The sequence below is a fragment of the Natrix helvetica genome, assembly GCF_964273705.1.
Source record: "Natrix helvetica genome assembly, chromosome: 9".
Classification (NCBI taxonomy): Eukaryota; Metazoa; Chordata; class Lepidosauria; order Squamata; family Natricidae; genus Natrix; species Natrix helvetica.
The window spans coordinates 8,407,194-8,432,514 of NC_138560.1; the positions used below are offsets into that span (position 1 = coordinate 8,407,194).

Consider the following 25,321-nt stretch of genomic DNA (forward strand, 5'->3'; position numbering starts at 1 on the left):
TGCTTGGGAGACCTTAGGTTTTGCCCTCTTTCAAGATTTGATCTGATTTTTATTTTTACACGCTACAAAGTCCTCAACACGTTCCCTTGTTTTTTACAGCAAAACAAAAAGTTTGGACGGCTTTAAAAGATGCTCAGAAACTTAGCATGGAATTTATGGTACAAATAGCTAGAGGAAAGATGCAAAGAATAAGAAAGCCTTAAAGGGGAAAAAAAGATTAAGAAATTAGAAAACAATCATAAAACTGCACGATTAATAAGAGGGGGGAAATGTAAGATAGATCGTACATAAAATAGTACCGAATAATAGTTATAAGAGGGATATATATATACACAGAATGATATAAGATGTATAGAAATAAGTACATTGAAAGAGTAATATGTATAGAAGAAATATAAGTGTAAATTACCATATGAGTAGATGAAAAATGTGTAAAAATATATAGATATAGATATGGATATAAAGGTATACATGTACGGATCAGAAGAGTATAAGGGAGGCTTACCGATGTGGAAATGTTGCAAAGATGATATTTGTGTTTTAAAAAATGGGGGAAAAACTGTTTAATAAAAACATTAAAAAAAAAAGATGCTCAGAGGCGCGATGCGTCTTGGGGCTGCAAAGGTTAAAGCACTTGCGAGCCACGCGATTCCCTGAAAGGCTCCAGTCTCCGGAAGCGAAAATGGGTTTTGGAAGAAGAGAAGAGGAAGGATAGACAACTCTTTGAACTAACGGCGTTAGAGAATAACCCGCTCTCTGCTTCCTCGCAACCCAGGGGTCGCTCGCCCGACTCTTAAGGAAGGAGAAAGGGAGACGGGACGCTACTCTTCCGACGCTACTCCGACTTGGGTGAGTTACCTTGGTCCTTCCCGGACGGGGCGAAGGGCAGCGCTGGGAGAACAAGACGATGGCTGAGCCCAGTTGAACAGGTCAATCTCAGTCGGGTCGCTCCCCTTCTCCCTTCTCCTAGACTGCGGGGCTTCGGGGTGGCGGTTCAGGCTTAGCCCAGCGGCTGAATCCACGCAATGGAGCAACTTTCCTAAGTTTTTTTCCGCCCCAGAGGACCGCTTTTTTTGCTTCCCTCCCCTCTTCCCCCGCTTAGAATCTGCGCGTTTCCAACTCCATTTCACGAAGAGATTGGACTGCCCTTTGTCAGAAATGGTGTAGGGTCTCCTGCTTGAGCGAGGGGTTGGACTAGATGACCTATAAGGTCCCATCCATCTCTGTTAATCTGTTAAATCCATTGGTTTTGGGTTCAATGGATTCTGCGCCCCAAAGCAGATGAATGAAGTAAGGGCGGGGTGTGTGTGTGTCGGGGTGTTGACTGCTTTGTCAAATCTTGTTGGAGGTTCAGACATGAACAGTTTTCTTGTCAGATGGAATTTGCCTTGGTCACTTTAGAAATTTACTCTTCTGAGATTTCGGACTCATGCTTAGAGCCCATCTTGTCATTTTTCTTGTCATATTTGAAAGATTCGTTTATTTATTGAATTTATATTGCGGCCGATTTGCCCATGGCAGCTCAAGGAGGCTTACAGAATATAAAACCACATTTAAAACGATAAAAACTAACCAAGGAATCAAATAAATTAATACAGTGCAGTGTAACAAAATCAAGACCAAAGATAGCTATTCTCCCTGAGCCAATTCTCCCCAAACCCAGAGCCACTCAGTCTTGCAAGGGTTTAGTTTGGTGGCTCAGTGGCTAAGATGCTGACCTTGTCGATCAGAAAGTTCGGCAGTTTGAATCCCTAGTGCCGTGTAATGGAGTGAGGTCCTGTTACTTCTCCCGGCTTATCCCAACCTAACAGTTCGAAAGCACGTAAAAAATGCAAGTAGAAAAAATAGGAACCACCTTTGGTGGGAAGGTAACAGCGTTTCGTGAGCCATCAGCGTTTAGTCAGGCCGGCCACATGATCACGGAGACATCTTCGGATAGTGCTGGCTCTTTGGCTTTGAAACGGAGATGAGCACTGCAGTGCTCCCTAGAGTCAGGAGCGGCTAGCACATATGTGCGAGGGGAACCTTTACCTTTCATTATCCTCCCTTTGCTCCTCTCCCAAAGACATGAGATTCTCCCTGCAGGCATAATTCCCAGAATAACTTTATTTTCACTCTAGGAATATGCAACTACTAATCCCATTGTCTGCTACCTTAGGTACCTGCAATTTAAGGATAAATTTAAGGGGGGAAAGGTGCTGTAAAGTGCGTTCCTTATAAGCTTCCTGATGCAGAGCCTAACTACTGAGGAATGGGAAATTAAAAGATGGGGATCGTGTCCTTTCTACATTCTCTCTCTTTTCCCTTCCTTTCTACGGTCCCCCCAGCATTGTTGGATTTGCTGGCCTGAAGGAGCCTCGTTTTTTGCAAAGCCCAGCATGGATTCTCCTCTCGTTCTGGGCCCAGGGTCCCTGTCTTCCACCCCTCAGACTGATCTTCCAGTCCCACTGAAGAAGTTTTTTCAGGGTGAACCTCTGGCTCTGGGGGTGAGTATGGAGAGGAATAGAAGGATGGTCTTCACGTTTTGGAAATCCCCAGGTCCCTTATTCTGTTGCAATAGGACCCTGAGGATTCTTTGTTATGTACCTATGAACATTCTTCATCCATTTGTTTTATTGGCCAAGAGTGTTGCGGTGGCCTAGAGGGGGAGCTCTCACCTCACAATCAGGAGGCTATGAGTTCGATCCTAGGTAGAGCTAGATATTTCTCTCTCTGAGCACAATGAGAGTGTACTGTATTTTTTGGAGTATAAGATGCACTCCCCCCTAAAAGAGGGTGAAAATGTGAGTGCATCTTATACACCAAATGTAGCCCTACCCATCCACCCACCAGTCCCCACCCTTTGGCCTCTGCCTCCCAGCAATTTACCTCTTTGCGGCAAACGGAGAAAACTGAAATTGAAAGTGAAACTTGCTGTTTGCTTGCAAGGAGGCAAATTGCTGGGAGGCAGAGGCAGATTTTTTTCCCTCTTCTAATCAGCTAAACGTAAACAGGTTGTTTGCTGCAAGGAGGTCAGTCAATAACTATAAATGCCTATAGAATGTTCAAATTATTAGACTTATTTTTTAAAGACTGCTTTATTATTATTCTAGACAACTTAATAGAATGAAGAAGCTTTTTAAAATAAATGCTTGATCTGAAGAGGCCCAGTGCTATTGTATTTTCTTTTAAATAGCAGACAATAATGTATACTTCCAGAAAGCCACATCACTTTTAACAGCATCTGTACAAGTATAGCCTGAAATGCAACTCCACAAACAGTGTATATCTTCTGTACTGTTTGCTGTTTGGTGCAAGGAGGCAAACGGCTGGGAGGCAGAGGCAGATTTTTTTTCCTCTTGTTTTCCTCCCCAAAAGCTAGGTGCGTCTTATACTTCGGAGCATCTTGTACTCAGAAAAATACGGAAAGGCATCCAGCCATTAAAACATCTGCTAGTCCCATTAAGTTGGCCAGACTCTACCCTACAAGGGATTATGGGGTTGTTAAACGATGATGATGATTTTTTTTATTGGACAGCTAATGTAACATCTAAGAACTATATAATCACCTCCCCCTTAAGGGAAGTTGATCTTGAGGGTTGTAGCATGAGGCTGGGGGCGGGGGGTGGGAGGGGAATCCTTTCCTTAGCTTTTTATCATCCCTTTTCAAAATCTTTACTATATATATGGGTTGAACATAAAGATGCCTATGCCTGATGAGTGCCAGATTGTGTAGTGCCTCCTACTGGCCAGTTGCTAAGATGACATGAAGAAAGCCATAGGTTCTCCAGAGGCTGATGCACAGTACTGATCTAAACCAGTGCCGAGAGATGCTGTAGTTCAGTGACATTTGGAGTTTTGTTGGTTCCCCACTCCTGACCGTCACTGATCTTGTGATTTCTTTTTCTCTCTCTTTCCAGATCACACAGATATTCATAGGAATCGTAGGGATTATTTTTGGGATCCTGCTCAATGTAACCGATGATCGTGTCATGATCTATATCATGATAATGATGCCTTATTGGAGTGGAATCTTGGTAATTTTTACATAATGGTGTATTTAAAAAAAAGTCAAAAGCACAACCAAGGATATCCCAGTGCATATCATAGCAGCCTCAAGGCAAACTGGCCTTACCTGAAGGATGCTATGGTTTAGTTGCTTGGCTAGTTCCATTTTGTGGCTTACGTCTGTTCTCCAAATTTCAGAACATTTCAGAAAACCGCTGAACCTAAGAGATTACAAACATTAACGGGAGTAACTTCCTTGGCTCGCTTTCCTCATTCCCAGCTCATTCAGCAATTGTTCCAAATTACAATACCGGGGGTGGGGTGGGGGAATGGACCAGTTTTCAAACATCTGGCCATCATAGTCACTCTATGGCCCCCATGATCATGATTTGGTTGTTTGGCACCTGGCGTGCATTTTACAATGGCTGTAGCATCCTGTGGCTACGAGATCACCCTTTGTACAACCAGCTTCCAACATGTTAAATCAATGGGGAAGCCAGCAGGAAGCTGAAAGTCACATTCGTGTGAATTTGTGCTTTGAATGACTTATATGATTTGCTTCATTACTGCACCTGGACTTCTCTTGGTATATAAGTCAGCACAATCATGTCACATAACACTTAATAACTGCACCAAGTTGCCCATCTCAATTTTGGTGGTTGAGGACTGTCCATAGAATCATTCTGAGGATCAGTTGCCATTTATGGCTATCCTTCCTAGTGGTTTCCTTCAACTGGAATCCTGAGTCTGAGAGTTGTCCACAGCATCTGGAGAGATGTGTCCTTGCCATAGCAAAATGGGGAAAATGCTGAATGCTAGTGCAGGGCTACACAACACGCCTGTGAATGGTAGCTCCTTCCTTTAATGGCTTAAAACAGCTGCATCTTCCGCTAGAATATGGAGTGTTGATTGAGGTTCAGCACAAGAGATAATCAAAGAGCATTAAGCAGTGATTACGGGTCTATATATTATTCTCTGGGGATAGAGCCATAGGGCTTCACTTGCTTTTCCTTCTCTTCCAGTACATCATCTCTGGATCCTTAGCTGTGGTGGCTGCTCGGAATCCCAAGATCCCTCTGGTAACTAACCCATTTGACATAAGTGAATGACATGGCTTAATTGGAAACCCTCCATTTCTGGGAATCTGGCTATGATCTCCACCCTCTTCAGGAAAGGTTGAAAAAGTCTCTCATCTGAAGCTCTGGACTGCTGCAACCCACTGAGTGGCCAAACAGGAGCTTGGTGGATTTCTGATGTTCCTGGATCACTAACATCAAATGAAGCATCATCATGATGATTCTGGCTTGTTGTTTAAGAGCCTCTCCACTCCAAATTCTTGTCCTGAGTTCTGTTTTTGGAACCTGCAGGTGTTTTGTGGGTCGTTTTATGCCAGCTTTTGGCAAAGAGGTTCTTTGTCTCATTCTCTGATTGAATATTCTGATGGGATGAGGCTGTAAGGACTTGTCCCTCCTCTCTCCTGAAGAAAGCAGAACTCTTGAAACAGGGATCATTTCAAAAGGAACTTTAATTGCGAGAAAGTGATAACACGGAAAGCAAGGCAGGATCTGAAGTTCCCACTAAAAAAAAACCTTAGATTAAACATTGCCGAAAACCCCTCCCCTATGTCCAGTTTGAGGTGTGCCACTCCATAGGTGCCAACTTTGTTGTGAAAACTCAAACTGAGAAGGTGATAAGTTGTTCTCAGACATGGCTTCACCCGTTCCTTCAGAGCTGAGACAAAACAGATGGCCACAGGCCAATCCCTCCCTCTCCCTTTCCCAAGCAGGTACATCAAAGTGACAGGAAGATCAGATACATGAAAAAGGGTGTCAAAGAGCATCCAAGACCCCCTCCCCTTCAGAATGGCAGCGTCCCGATAGGCACCTGACAGAGGCAGTTGGTTCCATGGGAGTCGGTTTTGCAATACTCAAGAGGAGCAAGAAGGAATCCAGCCACTCCCAAGGATGTAGAACAAGGGTGTCAAACTCAATTTCATTGAGGGCCGTATCAGAGTTGTATTTGAACCTGGAGGCTGGGTGGGCGTGGCTGGGGTGGGCATGGCCAGGTCAATATCACTTGTGTCGTGGGTACCCTTCCCAGGCTAAGTGGGTTTTCCCCCCAATGGGATTTCCCCATGTATTTTACAAGGAAACGTGGATAAGGCAGGCAGGAAAAGTCTTTGGCCTCCTAAGCATACCAAAGTACTCTGAATCCGTTGGCAATATCCATTTTTCTGTACAGGTTCATGGGCAGCTAACCCTAACCCTAAGTGGGTTTTCCCCCCAATGGGATTTCCCCATGTATTTTACCAGGAAACGTGGATAAGGCAGGCAGGAAAAGTCTTTGGCCTCCTAAGCATACCAAAGTACTCTGAATCCGTTGGCAATATCCATTTTTCTGTACGGGTTCATGGGGAGCTAACCCTAACCCTAAGTGGGTTTTCCCCCCAATGGGATTTCCCCATGTATATTACCAGGAAACGTGGATAAAGCAGGCAGGAAAAGTCTTTGGCCTCCTAAGCATACCGAAGTACTCTGAATCCGTTGGCAATATCCATTTTTCTGTACAGGTTCATGGGGAGCTAACCCTAAGTGGGTTTTCCCCCCAATGGGATTTCCCCATGTATTTTACCAGGAAACGTGGATAAGGCAGGCAGGAAAAGTCTTTGGCCTCCTAAGCATACCAAAGTACTCTGAATCCGTTGGCAATATCCATTTTTCTGTACGGGTTCATGGGGAGCTAACCCTAAGTGGGTTTTCCCCCCAATGGGATTTCCCCATGTATTTTACCAGGAAATGTGGATAAGGCAGGCAGGAAAAGTCTTTGGCCTCCTAAGCATACCGAAGCGCTCTGAATCCGTTGGCAATATCCATTTTTCTGTACGGGTTCATGGGGAGCTAACTCTAAGTGGGTTTTCCCCCCAATGGGATTTCCCCATGTATTTTACCAGGAAATGTGGATAAGGCAGGCAGGAAAAGTCTTTGGCCTCCTAAGCATACCGAAGCGCTCTGAATCCATTGGCAATATCCATTTTTCTGTACAGGTTCATGGGGAGGTAACCCTAGCCCTAAGTGGGTTTTCCCCCCAATGGGATTTCCCCATGTATATTACCAGGAAACGTGGATAAAGCAGGCAGGAAAAGTCTTTGGCCTCCTAAGCATACCAAAGTACTCTGAATCAGTTGGCAATATCCATTTTTCTGTACGGGTTCATGGGGAGCTAACCCTAACCCTAAGTGGGTTTTCCCCCCAATGGGATTTCCCCATGTATATTACCAGGAAACGTGGATAAAGCAGGCAGGAAAAGTCTTTGGCCTCCTAAGTATACCGAAGTACTCTGAATCCGTTGGCAATATCCATTTTTCTGTACGGGTTCATGGGGAGCTAACCCTAACCCTAAGTGGGTTTTCCCCCCAATGGGATTTCCCCATGTATATTACCAGGAAACGTGGATAAAGCAGGCAGGAAAAGTCTTTGGCCTCCTAAGCATACCGAAGTACTCTGAATCCGTTGGCAATATCCATTTTTCTGTACAGGTTCATGGGGAGCTAACCCTAAGTGGGTTTTCCCCCCAAAGGGATTTCCCCATGTATTTTACCAGGAAACGTGGATAAGGCAGGCAGGAAAAGTCTTTGGCCTCCTAAGCATACCGAAGCGCTCTGAATCCGTTGGCAATATCCATTTTTCTGTACGGGTTCATGGGGAGCTAACTCTAAGTGGGTTTTCCCCCCAAAGGGATTTCCCCATGTATTTTACCAGGAAACGTGGATAAGGCAGGCAGGAAAAGTCTTTGGCCTCCTAAGCATACCGAAGCGCTCTGAATCCGTTGGCAATATCCATTTTTCTGTACGGGTTCATGGGGAGCTAACTCTAAGTGGGTTTTCCCCCCAATGGGATTTCCCCATGTATTTTACCAGGAAATGTGGATAAGGCAGGCAGGAAAAGTCTTTGGCCTCCTAAGCATACCGAAGCGCTCTGAATCCATTGGCAATATCCATTTTTCTGTACAGGTTCATGGGGAGGTAACCCTAGCCCTAAGTGGGTTTTCCCCCCAATGGGATTTCCCCATGTATATTACCAGGAAACGTGGATAAAGCAGGCAGGAAAAGTCTTTGGCCTCCTAAGCATACCAAAGTACTCTGAATCAGTTGGCAATATCCATTTTTCTGTACGGGTTCATGGGGAGCTAACCCTAACCCTAAGTGGGTTTTCCCCCCAATGGGATTTCCCCATGTATATTACCAGGAAACGTGGATAAAGCAGGCAGGAAAAGTCTTTGGCCTCCTAAGTATACCGAAGTACTCTGAATCCGTTGGCAATATCCATTTTTCTGTACGGGTTCATGGGGAGCTAACCCTAACCCTAAGTGGGTTTTCCCCCCAATGGGATTTCCCCATGTATATTACCAGGAAACGTGGATAAAGCAGGCAGGAAAAGTCTTTGGCCTCCTGAGCATACCGAAGTACTCTGAATCCGTTGGCAATATCCATTTTTCTGTACAGGTTCATGGGGAGCTAACCCTAAGTGGGTTTTCCCCCCAAAGGGATTTCCCCATGTATTTTACCAGGAAACGTGGATAAGGCAGGCAGGAAAAGTCTTTGGCCTCCTAAGCATACCGAAGCGCTCTGAATCCGTTGGCAATATCCATTTTTCTGTACGGGTTCATGGGGAGCTAACCCTAACCCTAACCCTAATTGGGTTTTGCCCCAATGGGATTTCCCCATGTATTTTACCAGGAAACGTGGATAAGGCAGGTAGGAAAAGTCTTTGGCCTCCTAAGCATACCGAAGCGCTTTGAATCCGTTGGCAATATCCATTTTTCTGTACAGGTTCATGGGGAGCTAACCCTAAGTGGGTTTTCCCCCCAAAGGGATTTCCCCATGTATTTTACCAGGAAACGTGGATAAGGCAGGCAGGAAAAGTCTTTGGCCTCCTTAGCATACCGAAGCGCTCTGAATCCGTTGGCAATATCCATTTTTCTGTACGGGTTCATGGGGAGCTAACCCTAAGTGGGTTTTCCCCCCAATGGGATTTCCCCATGTATTTTACCAGGAAATGTGGATAAGGCAGGCAGGAAAAGTCTTTGGCCTCCTAAGCATACCGAAGCGCTCTGAATCCATTGGCAATATCCATTTTTCTGTACAGGTTCATGGGCAGCTAACCCTAACCCTAAGTGGGTTTTCCCCCCAATGGGATTTCCCCATGTATTTTACCAGGAAATGTGGATAAGGCAGGCAGGAAAAGTCAGTGCCCTCCTAAGCATACTCATGCCCTCCAAATCCATTGGCGATGTCCATTTTTGTGTACGGGTTCATGGGCAGCTAACCCTAACCCTAAGTGGGTTTTCCCCCAATGGGATTTCCCCATGTATTTTACCAGGAAACGTGGATAAGGCAGGCAGGAAAAGTCTTTGGCCTCCTTAGCATACCGAAGCGCTCTGAATCCGTTGGCAATATCCATTTTTCTGTACGGGTTCATGGGGAGCTAACCCTAAGTGGGTTTTCCCCCCAATGGGATTTCCCCATGTATTTTACCAGGAAATGTGGATAAGGCAGGCAGGAAAAGTCTTTGGCCTCCTAAGCATACCGAAGCGCTCTGAATCCGTTGGCAATATCCATTTTTTCTGTACAGGTTCATGGGGAGGTAACCCTAGCCCTAAGTGGGTTTTCCCCCCAATGGGATTTCCCCATGTATTTTACCAGGAAACGTGGATAAGGCAGGCAGGAAAAGTCTTTGGCCTCCTAAGCATACCGAAGTACTCTGAATCCGTTGGCAATATCCATTTTTCTGTACAGGTTCATGGGGAGCTAACCCTAACCCTAAGTGGGTTTTCTCCCCAATGGGATTTCCCCATGTATTTTACCAGGAAACGTGGATAAGGCAGGCAGGAAAAGTCTTTGGCCTCCTAAGCATACCGAAGCGCTCTGAATCCGTTGGCAATATCCATTTTTTCTGTACAGGTTCATGGGCAGCTAACCCTAACCCTAAGTGGGTTTTCCCCCCAATGGGATTTCCCCATGTATTTTACCAGGAAACGTGGATAAGGCAGGCAGGAAAAGTCTTTGGCCTCCTAAGCATACCGAAGTACTCTGAATCTGTTGGCAATATCCATTTTTCTGTACAGGTTCATGGGGAGCTAACCCTAACCCTAAGTGGGTTTTCCCCCCAATGGGATTTCCCCATGTATTTTACCAGGAAACGTGGATAAGGCAGGCAGGAAAAGTCTTTGGCCTCCTAAGCATACCGAAGCGCTCTGAATCCGTTGGCAATATCCATTTTTCTGTACAGGTTCATGGGCAGCTAACCCTAACCCTAAGTGGGTTTTCCCCCCAATGGGATTTCCCCATGTATTTTACCAGGAAACGTGGATAAGGCAGGCAGGAAAAGTCTTTGGCCTCCTAAGCATACCGAAGTACTCTGAATCCGTTGGCAATATCCATTTTTCTGTACAGGTTCATGGGGAGCTAACCCTAACCCTAAGTGGGTTTTCTCCCCAATGGGATTTCCCCATGTATTTTACCAGGAAACGTGGATAAGGCAGGCAGGAAAAGTCTTTGGCCTCCTAAGCATACCGAAGCGCTCTGAATCTGTTGGCAATATCCATTTTTCTGTACGGGTTCATGGGGAGCTAACCCTAACCCTAACCCTAATTGGGTTTTGCCCCAATGGGATTTCCCCATGTATTTTACCAGGAAACGTGGATAAGGTAGGTAGGAAAAGTCTTTGGCCTCCTAAGCATACCGAAGCGCTTTGAATCCGTTGGCAATATCCATTTTTCTGTACAGGTTCATGGGCAGCTAACCCTAACCCTAAGTGGGTTTTCCCCCCAAAGGGATTTCCCCATGTATTTTACCAGGAAACGTGGATAAGGCAGGCAGGAAAAGTCTTTGGCCTCCTTAGCATACCGAAGCGCTCTGAATCCGTTGGCAATATCCATTTTTCTGTACGGGTTCATGGGGAGCTAACCCTAAGTGGGTTTTCCCCCCAATGGGATTTCCCCATGTATTTTACCAGGAAATGTGGATAAGGCAGGCAGGAAAAGTCTTTGGCCTCCTAAGCATACCGAAGCGCTCTGAATCCATTGGCAATATCCATTTTTCTGTACAGGTTCATGGGCAGCTAACCCTAACCCTAAGTGGGTTTTCCCCCCAATGGGATTTCCCCATGTATTTTACCAGGAAATGTGGATAAGGCAGGCAGGAAAAGTCAGTGCCCTCCTAAGCATACTCATGCCCTCCAAATCCATTGGCGATGTCCATTTTTGTGTACGGGTTCATGGGCAGCTAACCCTAACCCTAAGTGGGTTTTCCCCCAATGGGATTTCCCCATGTATTTTACCAGGAAACGTGGATAAGGCAGGCAGGAAAAGTCTTTGGCCTCCTTAGCATACCGAAGCGCTCTGAATCCGTTGGCAATATCCATTTTTCTGTACGGGTTCATGGGGAGCTAACCCTAAGTGGGTTTTCCCCCCAATGGGATTTCCCCATGTATTTTACCAGGAAATGTGGATAAGGCAGGCAGGAAAAGTCTTTGGCCTCCTAAGCATACCGAAGCGCTCTGAATCCGTTGGCAATATCCATTTTTTCTGTACAGGTTCATGGGGAGGTAACCCTAGCCCTAAGTGGGTTTTCCCCCCAATGGGATTTCCCCATGTATTTTACCAGGAAACGTGGATAAGGCAGGCAGGAAAAGTCTTTGGCCTCCTAAGCATACCGAAGTACTCTGAATCCGTTGGCAATATCCATTTTTCTGTACAGGTTCATGGGGAGCTAACCCTAACCCTAAGTGGGTTTTCTCCCCAATGGGATTTCCCCATGTATTTTACCAGGAAACGTGGATAAGGCAGGCAGGAAAAGTCTTTGGCCTCCTAAGCATACCGAAGCGCTCTGAATCCGTTGGCAATATCCATTTTTTCTGTACAGGTTCATGGGCAGCTAACCCTAACCCTAAGTGGGTTTTCCCCCCAATGGGATTTCCCCATGTATTTTACCAGGAAACGTGGATAAGGCAGGCAGGAAAAGTCTTTGGCCTCCTAAGCATACCGAAGTACTCTGAATCTGTTGGCAATATCCATTTTTCTGTACAGGTTCATGGGGAGCTAACCCTAACCCTAAGTGGGTTTTCCCCCCAATGGGATTTCCCCATGTATTTTACCAGGAAACGTGGATAAGGCAGGCAGGAAAAGTCTTTGGCCTCCTAAGCATACCGAAGCGCTCTGAATCCGTTGGCAATATCGATTTTTCTGTACAGGTTCATGGGCAGCTAACCCTAACCCTAAGTGGGTTTTCCCCCCAATGGGATTTCCCCATGTATTTTACCAGGAAACGTGGATAAGGCAGGCAGGAAAAGTCTTTGGCCTCCTAAGCATACCGAAGCGCTCTGAATCCGTTGGCAATATCCATTTTTCTGTACAGGTTCATGGGCAGCTAACCCTAACCCTAAGTGAGTTTTCCCCCCAATGGGATTTCCCCATGTATTTTACCAGGAAACGTGGATAAGGCAGGCAGGAAAAGTCTTTGGCCTCCTTAGCATACCGAAGCGCTCTGAATCTTTTGGCAATATCCATTTTTCTGTACGGGTTCATGGGGAGCTAACCCTAAGTGGGTTTTCCCCCCAATGGGATTTCCCCATGTATTTTACCAGGAAACGTGGATAAGGCAGGCAGGAAAAGTCTTTGGCCTCCTAAGCATACCGAAGCGCTCTGAATCCGTTGGCAATATCCATTTTTGTGTACAGGTTCATGGGCAGCTAACCCTAACCCTAAGTGGGTTTTCCCCCCAATGGGATTTCCCCATGTATTTTACCAGGAAACGTGGATAAGGCAGGCAGGAAAAGTCTTTGGCCTCCTAAGCATACCGAAGCGCTCTGAATCCGTTGGCAATATCCATTTTTCTGTACAGGTTCATGGGCAGCTAACCCTAACCCTAAGTGAGTTTTCCCCCCAATGGGATTTCCCCATGTATTTTACCAGGAAACGTGGATAAGGCAGGCAGGAAAAGTCTTTGGCCTCCTTAGCATACCGAAGCGCTCTGAATCTTTTGGCAATATCCATTTTTCTGTACGGGTTCATGGGGAGCTAACCCTAAGTGGGTTTTCCCCCCAATGGGATTTCCCCATGTATTTTACCAGGAAACGTGGATAAGGCAGGCAGGAAAAGTCTTTGGCCTCCTAAGCATACCGAAGCGCTCTGAATCCGTTGGCAATATCCATTTTTGTGTACGGGTTCATGGGCAGCTAACCCTAATCCTAAGTGGGTTTTCCCCCCAATGGGATTTCCCCATGTATTTTACCAGGAAACGTGGATAAGGCAGGCAGGAAAAGTCTTTGGCCTCCTTAGCATACCGAAGCGCTCTGAATCCGTTGGCAATATCCATTTTTCTGTACGGGTTCATGGGGAGCTAACCCTAAGTGGGTTTTCCCCCCAATGGGATTTCCCCATGTATTTTACCAGGAAACGTGGATAAGGCAGGCAGGAAAAGTCTTTGGCCTCCTAAGCATACCGAAGCGCTCTGAATCCGTTGGCAATATCCATTTTTGTGTACGGGTTCATGGGCAGCTAACCCTAACCCTAAGTGGGTTTTCCCCCCAATGGGATTTCCCCATGTATTTTACCAGGAAATGTGGATAAGGCAGGCAGGAAAAGTCAGTGCCCTCCTAAGCATACTCATGCCCTCCAAATCCATTGGCGATGTCCATTTTTGTGTACGGGTTCATGGGCAGCTAACCCTAACCCTAAGTGGGTTTTCCCCCCAATGGGATTTCCCCATGTATTTTACCAGGAAACGTGGATAAGGCAGGCAGGAAAAGTCTTTGGCCTCCTAAGCATACCGAAGCGCTCTGAATCCGTTGGCAATATCCATTTTTCTGTACAGGTTCATGGGCAGCTAACCCTAACCCTAAGTGGGTTTTCCCCCCAATGGGATTTCCCCATGTATTTTACCAGGAAACGTGGATAAGGCAGGCAGGAAAAGTCTTTGGCCTCCTAAGCATACCGAAGTACTCTGAATCCGTTGGCAATATCCATTTTTCTGTACAGGTTCATGGGGAGCTAACCCTAACCCTAAGTGGGTTTTCTCCCCAATGGGATTTCCCCATGTATTTTACCAGGAAACGTGGATAAGGCAGGCAGGAAAAGTCTTTGGCCTCCTAAGCATACCGAAGCGCTCTGAATCCGTTGGCAATATCCATTTTTCTGTACGGGTTCATGGGGAGCTAACCCTAACCCTAACCCTAATTGGGTTTTGCCCCAATGGGATTTCCCCATGTATTTTACCAGGAAACGTGGATAAGGTAGGTAGGAAAAGTCTTTGGCCTCCTAAGCATACCGAAGCGCTTTGAATCCGTTGGCAATATCCATTTTTCTGTACAGGTTCATGGGCAGCTAACCCTAACCCTAAGTGGGTTTTCCCCCCAAAGGGATTTCCCCATGTATTTTACCAGGAAACGTGGATAAGGCAGGCAGGAAAAGTCTTTGGCCTCCTTAGCATACCGAAGCGCTCTGAATCCGTTGGCAATATCCATTTTTCTGTACGGGTTCATGGGGAGCTAACCCTAAGTGGGTTTTCCCCCCAATGGGATTTCCCCATGTATTTTACCAGGAAATGTGGATAAGGCAGGCAGGAAAAGTCTTTGGCCTCCTAAGCATACCGAAGCGCTCTGAATCCATTGGCAATATCCATTTTTCTGTACAGGTTCATGGGCAGCTAACCCTAACCCTAAGTGGGTTTTCCCCCCAATGGGATTTCCCCATGTATTTTACCAGGAAATGTGGATAAGGCAGGCAGGAAAAGTCAGTGCCCTCCTAAGCATACTCATGCCCTCCAAATCCATTGGCGATGTCCATTTTTGTGTACGGGTTCATGGGCAGCTAACCCTAACCCTAAGTGGGTTTTCCCCCAATGGGATTTCCCCATGTATTTTACCAGGAAACGTGGATAAGGCAGGCAGGAAAAGTCTTTGGCCTCCTTAGCATACCGAAGCGCTCTGAATCCGTTGGCAATATCCATTTTTCTGTACGGGTTCATGGGGAGCTAACCCTAAGTGGGTTTTCCCCCCAATGGGATTTCCCCATGTATTTTACCAGGAAATGTGGATAAGGCAGGCAGGAAAAGTCTTTGGCCTCCTAAGCATACCGAAGCGCTCTGAATCCGTTGGCAATATCCATTTTTTCTGTACAGGTTCATGGGGAGGTAACCCTAGCCCTAAGTGGGTTTTCCCCCCAATGGGATTTCCCCATGTATTTTACCAGGAAACGTGGATAAGGCAGGCAGGAAAAGTCTTTGGCCTCCTAAGCATACCGAAGTACTCTGAATCCGTTGGCAATATCCATTTTTCTGTACAGGTTCATGGGGAGCTAACCCTAACCCTAAGTGGGTTTTCTCCCCAATGGGATTTCCCCATGTATTTTACCAGGAAACGTGGATAAGGCAGGCAGGAAAAGTCTTTGGCCTCCTAAGCATACCGAAGCGCTCTGAATCCGTTGGCAATATCCATTTTTTCTGTACAGGTTCATGGGCAGCTAACCCTAACCCTAAGTGGGTTTTCCCCCCAATGGGATTTCCCCATGTATTTTACCAGGAAACGTGGATAAGGCAGGCAGGAAAAGTCTTTGGCCTCCTAAGCATACCGAAGTACTCTGAATCTGTTGGCAATATCCATTTTTCTGTACAGGTTCATGGGGAGCTAACCCTAACCCTAAGTGGGTTTTCCCCCCAATGGGATTTCCCCATGTATTTTACCAGGAAACGTGGATAAGGCAGGCAGGAAAAGTCTTTGGCCTCCTAAGCATACCGAAGCGCTCTGAATCCGTTGGCAATATCCATTTTTCTGTACAGGTTCATGGGCAGCTAACCCTAACCCTAAGTGGGTTTTCCCCCCAATGGGATTTCCCCATGTATTTTACCAGGAAACGTGGATAAGGCAGGCAGGAAAAGTCTTTGGCCTCCTAAGCATACCGAAGCGCTCTGAATCCGTTGGCAATATCCATTTTTCTGTACAGGTTCATGGGCAGCTAACCCTAACCCTAAGTGAGTTTTCCCCCCAATGGGATTTCCCCATGTATTTTACCAGGAAACGTGGATAAGGCAGGCAGGAAAAGTCTTTGGCCTCCTTAGCATACCGAAGCGCTCTGAATCTTTTGGCAATATCCATTTTTCTGTACGGGTTCATGGGGAGCTAACCCTAAGTGGGTTTTCCCCCCAATGGGATTTCCCCATGTATTTTACCAGGAAACGTGGATAAGGCAGGCAGGAAAAGTCTTTGGCCTCCTAAGCATACCGAAGCGCTCTGAATCCGTTGGCAATATCCATTTTTGTGTACGGGTTCATGGGCAGCTAACCCTAATCCTAAGTGGGTTTTCCCCCCAATGGGATTTCCCCATGTATTTTACCAGGAAACGTGGATAAGGCAGGCAGGAAAAGTCTTTGGCCTCCTTAGCATACCGAAGCGCTCTGAATCCGTTGGCAATATCCATTTTTCTGTACGGGTTCATGGGGAGCTAACCCTAAGTGGGTTTTCCCCCCAATGGGATTTCCCCATGTATTTTACCAGGAAACGTGGATAAGGCAGGCAGGAAAAGTCTTTGGCCTCCTAAGCATACCGAAGCGCTCTGAATCCGTTGGCAATATCCATTTTTGTGTACGGGTTCATGGGCAGCTAACCCTAACCCTAAGTGGGTTTTCCCCCCAATGGGATTTCCCCATGTATTTTACCAGGAAATGTGGATAAGGCAGGCAGGAAAAGTCAGTGCCCTCCTAAGCATACTCATGCCCTCCAAATCCATTGGCGATGTCCATTTTTGTGTACGGGTTCATGGGCAGCTAACCCTAACCCTAAGTGGGTTTTCCCCCCAATGGGATTTCCCCATGTATTTTACCAGGAAACGTGGATAAGGCAGGCAGGAAAAGTCTTTGGCCTCCTTAGCATACCGAAGCGCTCTGAATCCGTTGGCAATATCCATTTTTCTGTACGGGTTCATGGGGAGCTAACCCTAAGTGGGTTTTCCCCCCAATGGGATTTCCCCATGTATTTTACCAGGAAATGTGGATAAGGCAGGCAGGAAAAGTCTTTGGCCTCCTAAGCATACCGAAGCGCTCTGAATCCGTTGGCAATATCCATTTTTTCTGTACAGGTTCATGGGGAGGTAACCCTAGCCCTAAGTGGGTTTTCCCCCCAATGGGATTTCCCCATGTATTTTACCAGGAAACGTGGATAAGGCAGGCAGGAAAAGTCTTTGGCCTCCTAAGCATACCGAAGTACTCTGAATCCGTTGGCAATATCCATTTTTCTGTACAGGTTCATGGGGAGCTAACCCTAACCCTAAGTGGGTTTTCTCCCCAATGGGATTTCCCCATGTATTTTACCAGGAAACGTGGATAAGGCAGGCAGGAAAAGTCTTTGGCCTCCTAAGCATACCGAAGCGCTCTGAAACCGTTGGCAATATCCATTTTTTCTGTACAGGTTCATGGGCAGCTAACCCTAACCCTAAGTGGGTTTTCCCCCCAATGGGATTTCCCCATGTATTTTACCAGGAAACGTGGATAAGGCAGGCAGGAAAAGTCTTTGGCCTCCTAAGCATACCGAAGTACTCTGAATCCGTTGGCAATATCCATTTTTCTGTACAGGTTCATGGGGAGCTAACCCTAACCCTAAGTGGGTTTTCCCCCCAATGGGATTTCCCCATGTATTTTACCAGGAAACGTGGATAAGGCAGGCAGGAAAAGTCTTTGGCCTCCTAAGCATACCGAAGCGCTCTGAATCCGTTGGCAATATCCATTTTTCTGTACAGGTTCATGGGCAGCTAACCCTAACCCTAAGTGGGTTTTCCCCCCAATGGGATTTCCCCATGTATTTTACCAGGAAACGTGGATAAGGCAGGCAGGAAAAGTCTTTGGCCTCCTAAGCATACCGAAGCGCTCTGAATCCGTTGGCAATATCCATTTTTCTGTACAGGTTCATGGGCAGCTAACCCTAACCCTAAGTGAGTTTTCCCCCCAATGGGATTTCCCCATGTATTTTACCAGGAAACGTGGATAAGGCAGGCAGGAAAAGTCTTTGGCCTCCTTAGCATACCGAAGCGCTCTGAATCCGTTGGCAATATCCATTTTTCTGTACGGGTTCATGGGGAGCTAACCCTAAGTGGGTTTTCCCCCCAATGGGATTTCCCCATGTATTTTACCAGGAAACGTGGATAAGGCAGGCAGGAAAAGTCTTTGGCCTCCTAAGCATACCGAAGCGCTCTGAATCCGTTGGCAATATCCATTTTTGTGTACGGGTTCATGGGCAGCTAACCCTAATCCTAAGTGGGTTTTCCCCCCAATGGGATTTCCCCATGTATTTTACCAGGAAACGTGGATAAGGCAGGCAGGAAAAGTCTTTGGCCTCCTTAGCATACCGAAGCGCTCTGAATCAGTTGGCAATATCCATTTTTCTGTACGGGTTCATGGGGAGCTAACCCTAAGTGGGTTTTCCCCCCAATGGGATTTTCCCATGTATTGTACCAGGAAACGTGGATAAGGCAGGCAGGAAAAGTCTTTGGCCTCCTAAGCATACCGAAGCGCTCTGAATCCGTTGGCAATATCCATTTTTGTGTACGGGTTCATGGGCAGCTAACCCTAATCCTAAGTGGGTTTTCCCCCCAATGGGATTTCCCCATGTATTTTACCAGGAAACGTGGATAAGGCAGGCAGGAAAAGTCTTTGGCCTCCTAAGCATACCGAAGCGCTCTGAATCCGTTGGCAATATCCATTTTTCTGTACCGTTTCATGGGGAGCTAACCCTAACCCTCAGTGGGTTTTCCCCCCAATGGGATTTCCCCATGTATTTTACCAGGAAACGTGGATAAGGCAGGCAGGAAAAGTCAGTGCCCTCCTATGCATACTGAAGTGCCCCGAATCTGTTGGCGATGTCCATTTTTCTGTACGGGTTCATGGGGAGCTAATCCTAACCCTAAGTGGGTTTCCTTTCCAATGGGGGAAATGTGCACGTGGAGCCTTCCTGAGCTCCATTTTTGCTGGCACAGTGCTGCAGGAGGCAGTCGCAGCCAAAAACGGAGCCTAGGGGGACCACGCATGGCACTCCTGAGCTCTGTTTTCACTGTCAGAGGCACTGTAGGGTGGTCCTTCACTGTTTCTAGGGTGGCTCCACGGGCCAGATCTAAGCACCCCTTGGGCCAGATTTGGCCTGCAGGCCTTGAGTTTGACACCCCTGGTGTAGAGAGTAAAAGTCTCAACTTTTCTGTCTAAAGCACATTCAGAACTCAAAGCTGGCTGAATCTCTTGTTGTGTGTGCCTGTTTTTATATATTTATTAATTTATTTTATCCCTCCTAGGTGGAAGGCACGTTGGCAATGAATGTGATAAGTGCCATAACCGCTGGCATTGGCATCATATTCCTGGTTCTCACAATCACAGTTATCACACATCAATTCATGTTCTTTTGCTATAGAATTACAGAGCATCCTGAGGAAATGTGTCGTGAAATTTTCGTAAGTCTGTGACCTTTCAGAATTCATCTAAAAAGTTGACTTGAATCGGGCAGAGAAGGCAATTGGTGACCTCCAATTGGACATGCCAATCTTTGGAGGACGTGGTGGGGTCAAAAATATCTCTCAGAATTTTAACCATGGAATCGAGGGGCAGAAATTTTGTCTTGGGGTTTCAAGAGTTTGGCCTGCTCTAATTTTTTTCGCCCAATCTTTTTAAAACAGCTTCAAGAGGAGTGTCTTCAAGGCATGGCCAAGAATGAAAATGGCAGCTGATCAGTGCAGCCAAAGTTCGGCCAGATATTTATGCGGGACATAGGAAAATCTGACCACAGCTTTTATTGCATTGCATTGTTTTGACCAAATGCTAACTTTTTTTGTTCCACAAAAGTGTGGTTTTCAGGTTTTTTTGTGTAAACTGAGACCAAACTAGATGGTTGGAACTGGGTCCCAACTTGACTAGGTGCTAGCGATCAGAGGTAGTATTCTGCAGGTTTTGACCAGTTCTGGAGAACCGGGAGCGGAAATTTTGAGTAGTTTGGAGAACCGGTAAATGCCACTTCTGGCTGGCCTTGCCCCAGGGGGGGTGGGGGTTCCTGCCAGTTCTAACCTCTTATATAGAAGAGGTTCCACAAATCTACAGTGCCATTTAGAACCGGTTCCAGATCCCTCCCCCCGCCTGTCCGCACATCATCAAGATGAAGAGCGAGAGGAGGAATTCTGGGAGTTGAAGTCCACAAGTCTTAAAGCTGTCAAGTTTGAACAACCCTGGGGTTTTTTTTCTAAAGGGTTAGAGGTGCAAGGGTCTTGTAACTTGACAGCTTTAAGACTTGCGTGCTTCAAATGCCAGAGTTTCTGAGCCAACATTTTGGTTGCTAAGCCAGAGCGTTGTTAAGTGAGTTTCACCACATTTTACAAGTTGGCCATGCCCACCCAGTCACATGGCTGGCAAGACACTCCCACCCGGTCACATGGCTGGCAAGACACTCCCACAAAGCAGGCCACACCTACAGAAGAGGTTCTAAAAAATTTTGAAACCCACCACTGGATGGAATATACCAGGAAACCATCTCTGCAGGAAAGCTGCTACTCATTTTATTGAAATGGCTGTAATAATAGAGTCTTGCAACATTGATTGGGCTGCTCCTCCTCCTCCTTCTTATACTGCACTCAGTTAGGAAGGTGTTGGCCTGAGATATTTTTAAACATTATCTCACTGCTCTTGAGTTAAAAACAAAACAAAACTGCATCCTCCTTTTTGCCCAAGCAAGACAGAGCCTGCATATTTAATCCAGGCCTTTTTCTTTACTCTAGAATTGGATTTAAATATGCCTCTGTCTCGATGTATAAAAATGGATGTGTGACTTTTTTGCTTCGTTGATAGCATATCATTCAAGGAATTTTGATTGTTCTTACCGTGTTCACCATCCTGGAGTTTTGCATCGCCATCTCTCTTGCGTCTTTTGGCTGTAAGATGCTTTGCCGAAATGCCTTCACTGAAACGGTAAGATTCCAATGGAAGGAGGTTAGTTCATCAAAGGAAACAGATTCAGAAACATGGCTTGCCAATAAACCGAGGTTCTTAGTTCATACCTTGTACTAACTGTGCTGTAAAAGAAACACGACAATAATTGGGCTTCACACATTATGCTATCTTGCAAATCTTGCGTTATAAATAATGGTGGTTGATTCTCCTATTGTGATAAACCCAGGGGTGGGATTCAGCCAGTTTGGACCGGTTTGGGCGAACCAGTAGTTCTGTTGAGTATTTGGCCCCGCCCACCTGCCCCTGGGCCTTCCTGTCCTATATTTCCCTGTTTTTTTAGCTCAGCTGATTTGTGCAGCAGAGCGGATTGTCGCATGTCAGCTGTTTTACTCACAGGCGCTGACATAGAAGGTACGTTTTGAAGCTTAAAAAGCTTCTTTTTTGAATGCTGCATGCATGCGTAAGACACATGTGAGTAAGAAGCCTGTGTGCACTCACTGAACCAGTTGTTAAACTGGTTGCATCCCACCACTGGATAGACCTAAAGGAAACAACCCACCGTACACATCTGAGTGAGCCCATCCTGTATCTTTAATTGGCAGAGGAAGAAGTAATGTTCTCACCACCCACTTAAGACGTGCTCAGAGTTGCCTCAAACCGCAAATGGTTTGATAGTAATAATTTTAAAAAATGACAATAGGTACCACCTAATCTACACGTGGTCCAGGCAACACTTCAGGTAGAATCCCCCCCAAAATGTGTGAGAGTGTATAAAGCATTTCTTTCTGGGACTTGGGAGGCAGCACCAGCCATGCAAAACCGGAAAAGGATGCAGCTGCTTTAAAGAGAGGCAGCGATGTCTTTATACTCCAGTGAGAATCCAGATTCCTCTTGGGAATGGAATCAAAAATTATTCAGATCCTTATTTGAAACAAGGAGAGACAGAAGCATTTAACAGGCCGTTGGCAGGCTGAGAATTTCTATTCTGAGCTGTAGAGAGCAATGCATGCAAACAAATGGTTTCAAAATCTCATGTTCTGTTTCTTTAGGTTGTGGTCATTTATCAGAATGCAACTCCTGCCAATGCTGAGCATCCACCCATCGACTGCAAAGATCCAGAATACCCTTGAGTTGCTTTCTCTTCAAGGCAGCTCTTCCGGACTGTATTGGCAGCTGCAATATTGAAGCCTTAAACTTTTTAAGGAATTGCATGGAACTTTTTACTCAGGGGAACATAAAAATCTTTAACGGGCTAAGCAAGGGACCATGTTAAAAGTCTTGGGAATATGAATGTTCTTTGTTGCTGGTTAAAATATTTCTGTATATGATGCTTGGCACCTGTACCAAGTTATGTTTTGCTGTTAGAAAATGCACAGTCGGTGGGTTTATGGAACATGTTACAGATAAACCACAGTTTCCACATTACGATGGTTGTGTCACAGACCAGGCAAACTCCAAAGCTCACCTCAACAGAGCTTAGCCAAATGTTTTTTGCACCCAGTTACATTCATGTAACCAATTATGCTTGTGTGAAACCATCTAAGGCTCACAACACATTCCAGAAATTGATTTGTGGGGTGTAACGGGCGTCCCTGGGAATTGTTCACATAAAAGGCTCAGCAGCCATATATAGTCCCATGAAAATTAAAGAGCCAGATGTATAGCCATAACTTACACTTCTAGCCAATTTGTTTAGCGGTTAAAATACCAGGCTAGAAACTAGGAGAGTTCTAATCCCACCTTATAAATAAAAGCCAGCTGGGGGTGACTTTAAGCCAGTCTCTCACTTAGGCCCAACTCACTTTGTTGGGGTGGGGAAAACAGGAATAGGAAGGAATATTAAATACGTTCGCTGCCTTAAATTATTTATAAAAATAATAAAGACAGGGTATAAATGTATAGACCCGAAGACAAACTTGTTTCCTGCCACTCGACTTTGCATCAGGCTGCTTTCTGCCAATCTCGCACTTTATTTGAGGCATGACTGCACTCCAGACTAATAAACTTGCTGAGCATTTGGCTTGCCTTTTTAAAATTTTGTCTAAACGCCACAGAAACAAAGAGGGTGGCAGGGGGTCTCATTGTTTGGGATACTCCTCTCTCTCTCTCATTTTGCTGACCCTCGTGCTTTGCAGCAGCTGAGAGTTCAAGGAAAAGCTCAAAAGTGATCCAGATGCTGCGATGCATCTGCAGTGACAAAGATCATCAAGGCTTGTGCAAAAACTACAGGAGCCAAAGCGAGGAAGACCATCGCCTTCTGAACAGCAGCCAAAAGGACGGAGAGCCGCCCAGCTGTGCGGGAGCGAATGGGTCAGCCTCGGTCTGAAGGGCAGGCAGGGATTTGGGTTCACTCCATCCCCCCCCTTCCTCCTTCCAGACCCAGGGCTGAAGAAACCCTTGGGAAGTGGCTAAAGGTGACCTTAACAGACTTAGGAAGTCTCTTGGAGAGTGATCAACTTCTGCCAAGTTTTTTTCCCCCAAGGCTTTATGAAGGCAGAATAAATCTTTGTGCACTTAGGGAATAGCAATAGCCCTTAGACTTATATACCGCTTCACAGTGCTTTACAGCCCTCTCTAAGAGGTTTACAGAGTCAGCCTCTTGCCCCCAACAATCTGGCTCCTCATTTTACCCACCTTGGAAGAATGGAAGGCTGAGTCAAGCTTGAGCTGGTCAGGATCAAACTCCTGGCAGTGGGCAGAGTTAGAAATAGCAGTAGCACTTAGACTTATATACCGCTTCACAGTGCTTTATAACCCTCTCTAAGAGGTTTACAGAGTCAGCCTCTTGCCCCCAACAATCTGGGTCCTCATTTTACCCACCTCGGAAGGATGCTTGAGTCAACCTTGAGCTGGTCAGGATCAAACTCCTGGCAGTGGGCAGAGTTAGAAATAGCAGTAGCACTTAGACTTATATACCGCTTCACAGTGCTTTATAACCCTCTCTAAGAGGTTTACAGAGTCAGCCTCTTGCCCCCAACAATCTGGGTCCTCATTTTACCCACCTCGGAAGGATGCTTGAGTCAACCTTGAGCTGGTCAGGATCAAACTCCTGGCAGTGGGCACTTAATCTGGGTCCTCATTTTACCCACCTCGGAAGGATGGAAGGTTGAGTCAACCTTGAGTCTGGTGAGAATCAAATGTATCTTTTAGATGTTCTCTGACTTTTTTCCTTCCTTTCTACTGTCCCCAGCATTGGTGAGTTTGCTGACCTAAAGGAGCCTCCTTTTTTTTTTGCAAAGCCCAGCATGGATTCCCCTTTAGCCCTGAGCCCAGAGTCTTTGGCTTCCACCACTGAGAACCATCTTCCGGTCCCATTGAAGAAATTTTACCAGGGTGAACCTTTGGCTCTGGGGGCGAGTATGAAGATGAATGGAATGATGGTTCCTCTTATTTTAGACATCCCCAAGCCCCCTATTCTGTTGCAATTGGACCGTGAGGATTCTGTGTTGTGTACCTATGACAATTCTTCAACCAGCTGTTATCCTGACCAGCTAATGTAGCATCTGCAATTTTTATAACCCCTCCCCATTATGGGAAAGGGATCTTGAGGCCTGTAGTGTGAGGCCCGGAAATATAAAACCAACAAAAGTGTTAGATAGGGTAATGAAAGGCACAAAAGCCTGGAGATAACATCAGCTCTTTATTTGGTCAAGTACAGGCATCCACTGAATGAGTGCTCTCCCTTTTTAAAGGGAAGCTGTCCAGCGCTTCAGCCAATCAGGTGTCTCTCTGTTCTACCTGAAAAGAGAGGACCTGAGTGGAGACTACTATTGTCCTTGTCAACAACTAGAGGGGGGAGTATCTAACAAAAAGCAAATTCCAGGAGCGATGCCGCAATGTTTGTAAGTGTGACAAAGGATGACAAGTCCCCTTTTTTTCAGCCCTCTTGTAACTTCGACCAGTCACTAAAACGAACCGTTGCAAGTCGAGGACTATCTGTATACAGAATCATTCTCCCCCCCCCCCTCATTCAAAGGGGAAGAAGCAGAAAAGTCTCCATTGAGAAAAAGAAAAATTCAAATCGGATACTCTTGTATGGGATTCTCTCTCTTTTTGCTGACCCTTGTGCTTTGCAGCAAACTTGGGAGGCTTTAAAAGAGAGCCAGGCACTGTGATGGGCCTTTAGATGCCAAGCAAGCAAGTCATGATATTTCCCTCTAAAGACATAATCCATGTTGGAGTTTTGAAGAAGCAAGAGAGGAACAATATCAGCTGCTATGAAACCTGGCGTTGGAGAGAAGACTCCGGGCTCTGCTTCCTGGCAGCACAGATCGCTGGCCCGACTCTCCCGGGAGAAAGGAAAGGAGGCGGAAAAGCCCGCCTGTCAATGGCATTCATTCCGCCCTGGTGAATCAGCTCCTCCTTCCC

The 25,321-nt window shown here is 46.1% G+C and overlaps 1 protein-coding gene and 1 long non-coding RNA gene across 2 annotated transcripts; one reads left to right on the forward strand and one right to left on the reverse strand.

Annotated features, from left to right (window-relative positions):
- Positions 1-701: 701 nt before the first annotated feature.
- LOC309396720 (membrane-spanning 4-domains subfamily A member 4A-like) lies at positions 702-22,873 on the forward strand. Its single transcript, XM_081962096.1, has 7 exons — positions 702-849; positions 2,328-2,486; positions 3,900-4,016; positions 5,010-5,066; positions 19,315-19,470; positions 20,852-20,971; positions 22,003-22,873. Exons 2-7 carry the CDS (start codon positions 2,379-2,381, stop codon positions 22,081-22,083), a joined length of 639 nt encoding a protein of 212 aa, XP_081818222.1. The 5' UTR covers positions 702-849; positions 2,328-2,378; the 3' UTR covers positions 22,084-22,873.
- LOC309396725 lies at positions 5,389-25,317 on the reverse strand. Its single transcript, XR_014176151.1, has 3 exons — positions 25,178-25,317; positions 20,884-21,075; positions 5,389-5,718 (listed from the first exon to the last, which is right to left on the reverse strand). It is a non-coding gene; the product is annotated as an uncharacterized lncRNA (long non-coding RNA).
- Between the last annotated feature and the right edge of the window lie 4 nt (positions 25,318-25,321).

What these genes read in the sequence shown, in the direction of transcription:
- LOC309396720 (XM_081962096.1), top strand. Translation starts at nt 2,379, where the DNA reads ATGGATTCTCCTCTCGTTCTGGGCCCAGGGTCCCTGTCTTCCACCCCT. An exon ending in CTTATTGGAGTGGAATCTTG is followed by an intron (nt 4,017 to 5,009) that starts GTAATTTTTACA and finishes CTTCTCTTCCAG; the next exon opens with TACATCATCTCTGGATCCTT. An exon ending in GAAATGCCTTCACTGAAACG is followed by an intron (nt 20,972 to 22,002) that starts GTAAGATTCCAA and finishes CTGTTTCTTTAG; the next exon opens with GTTGTGGTCATTTATCAGAA.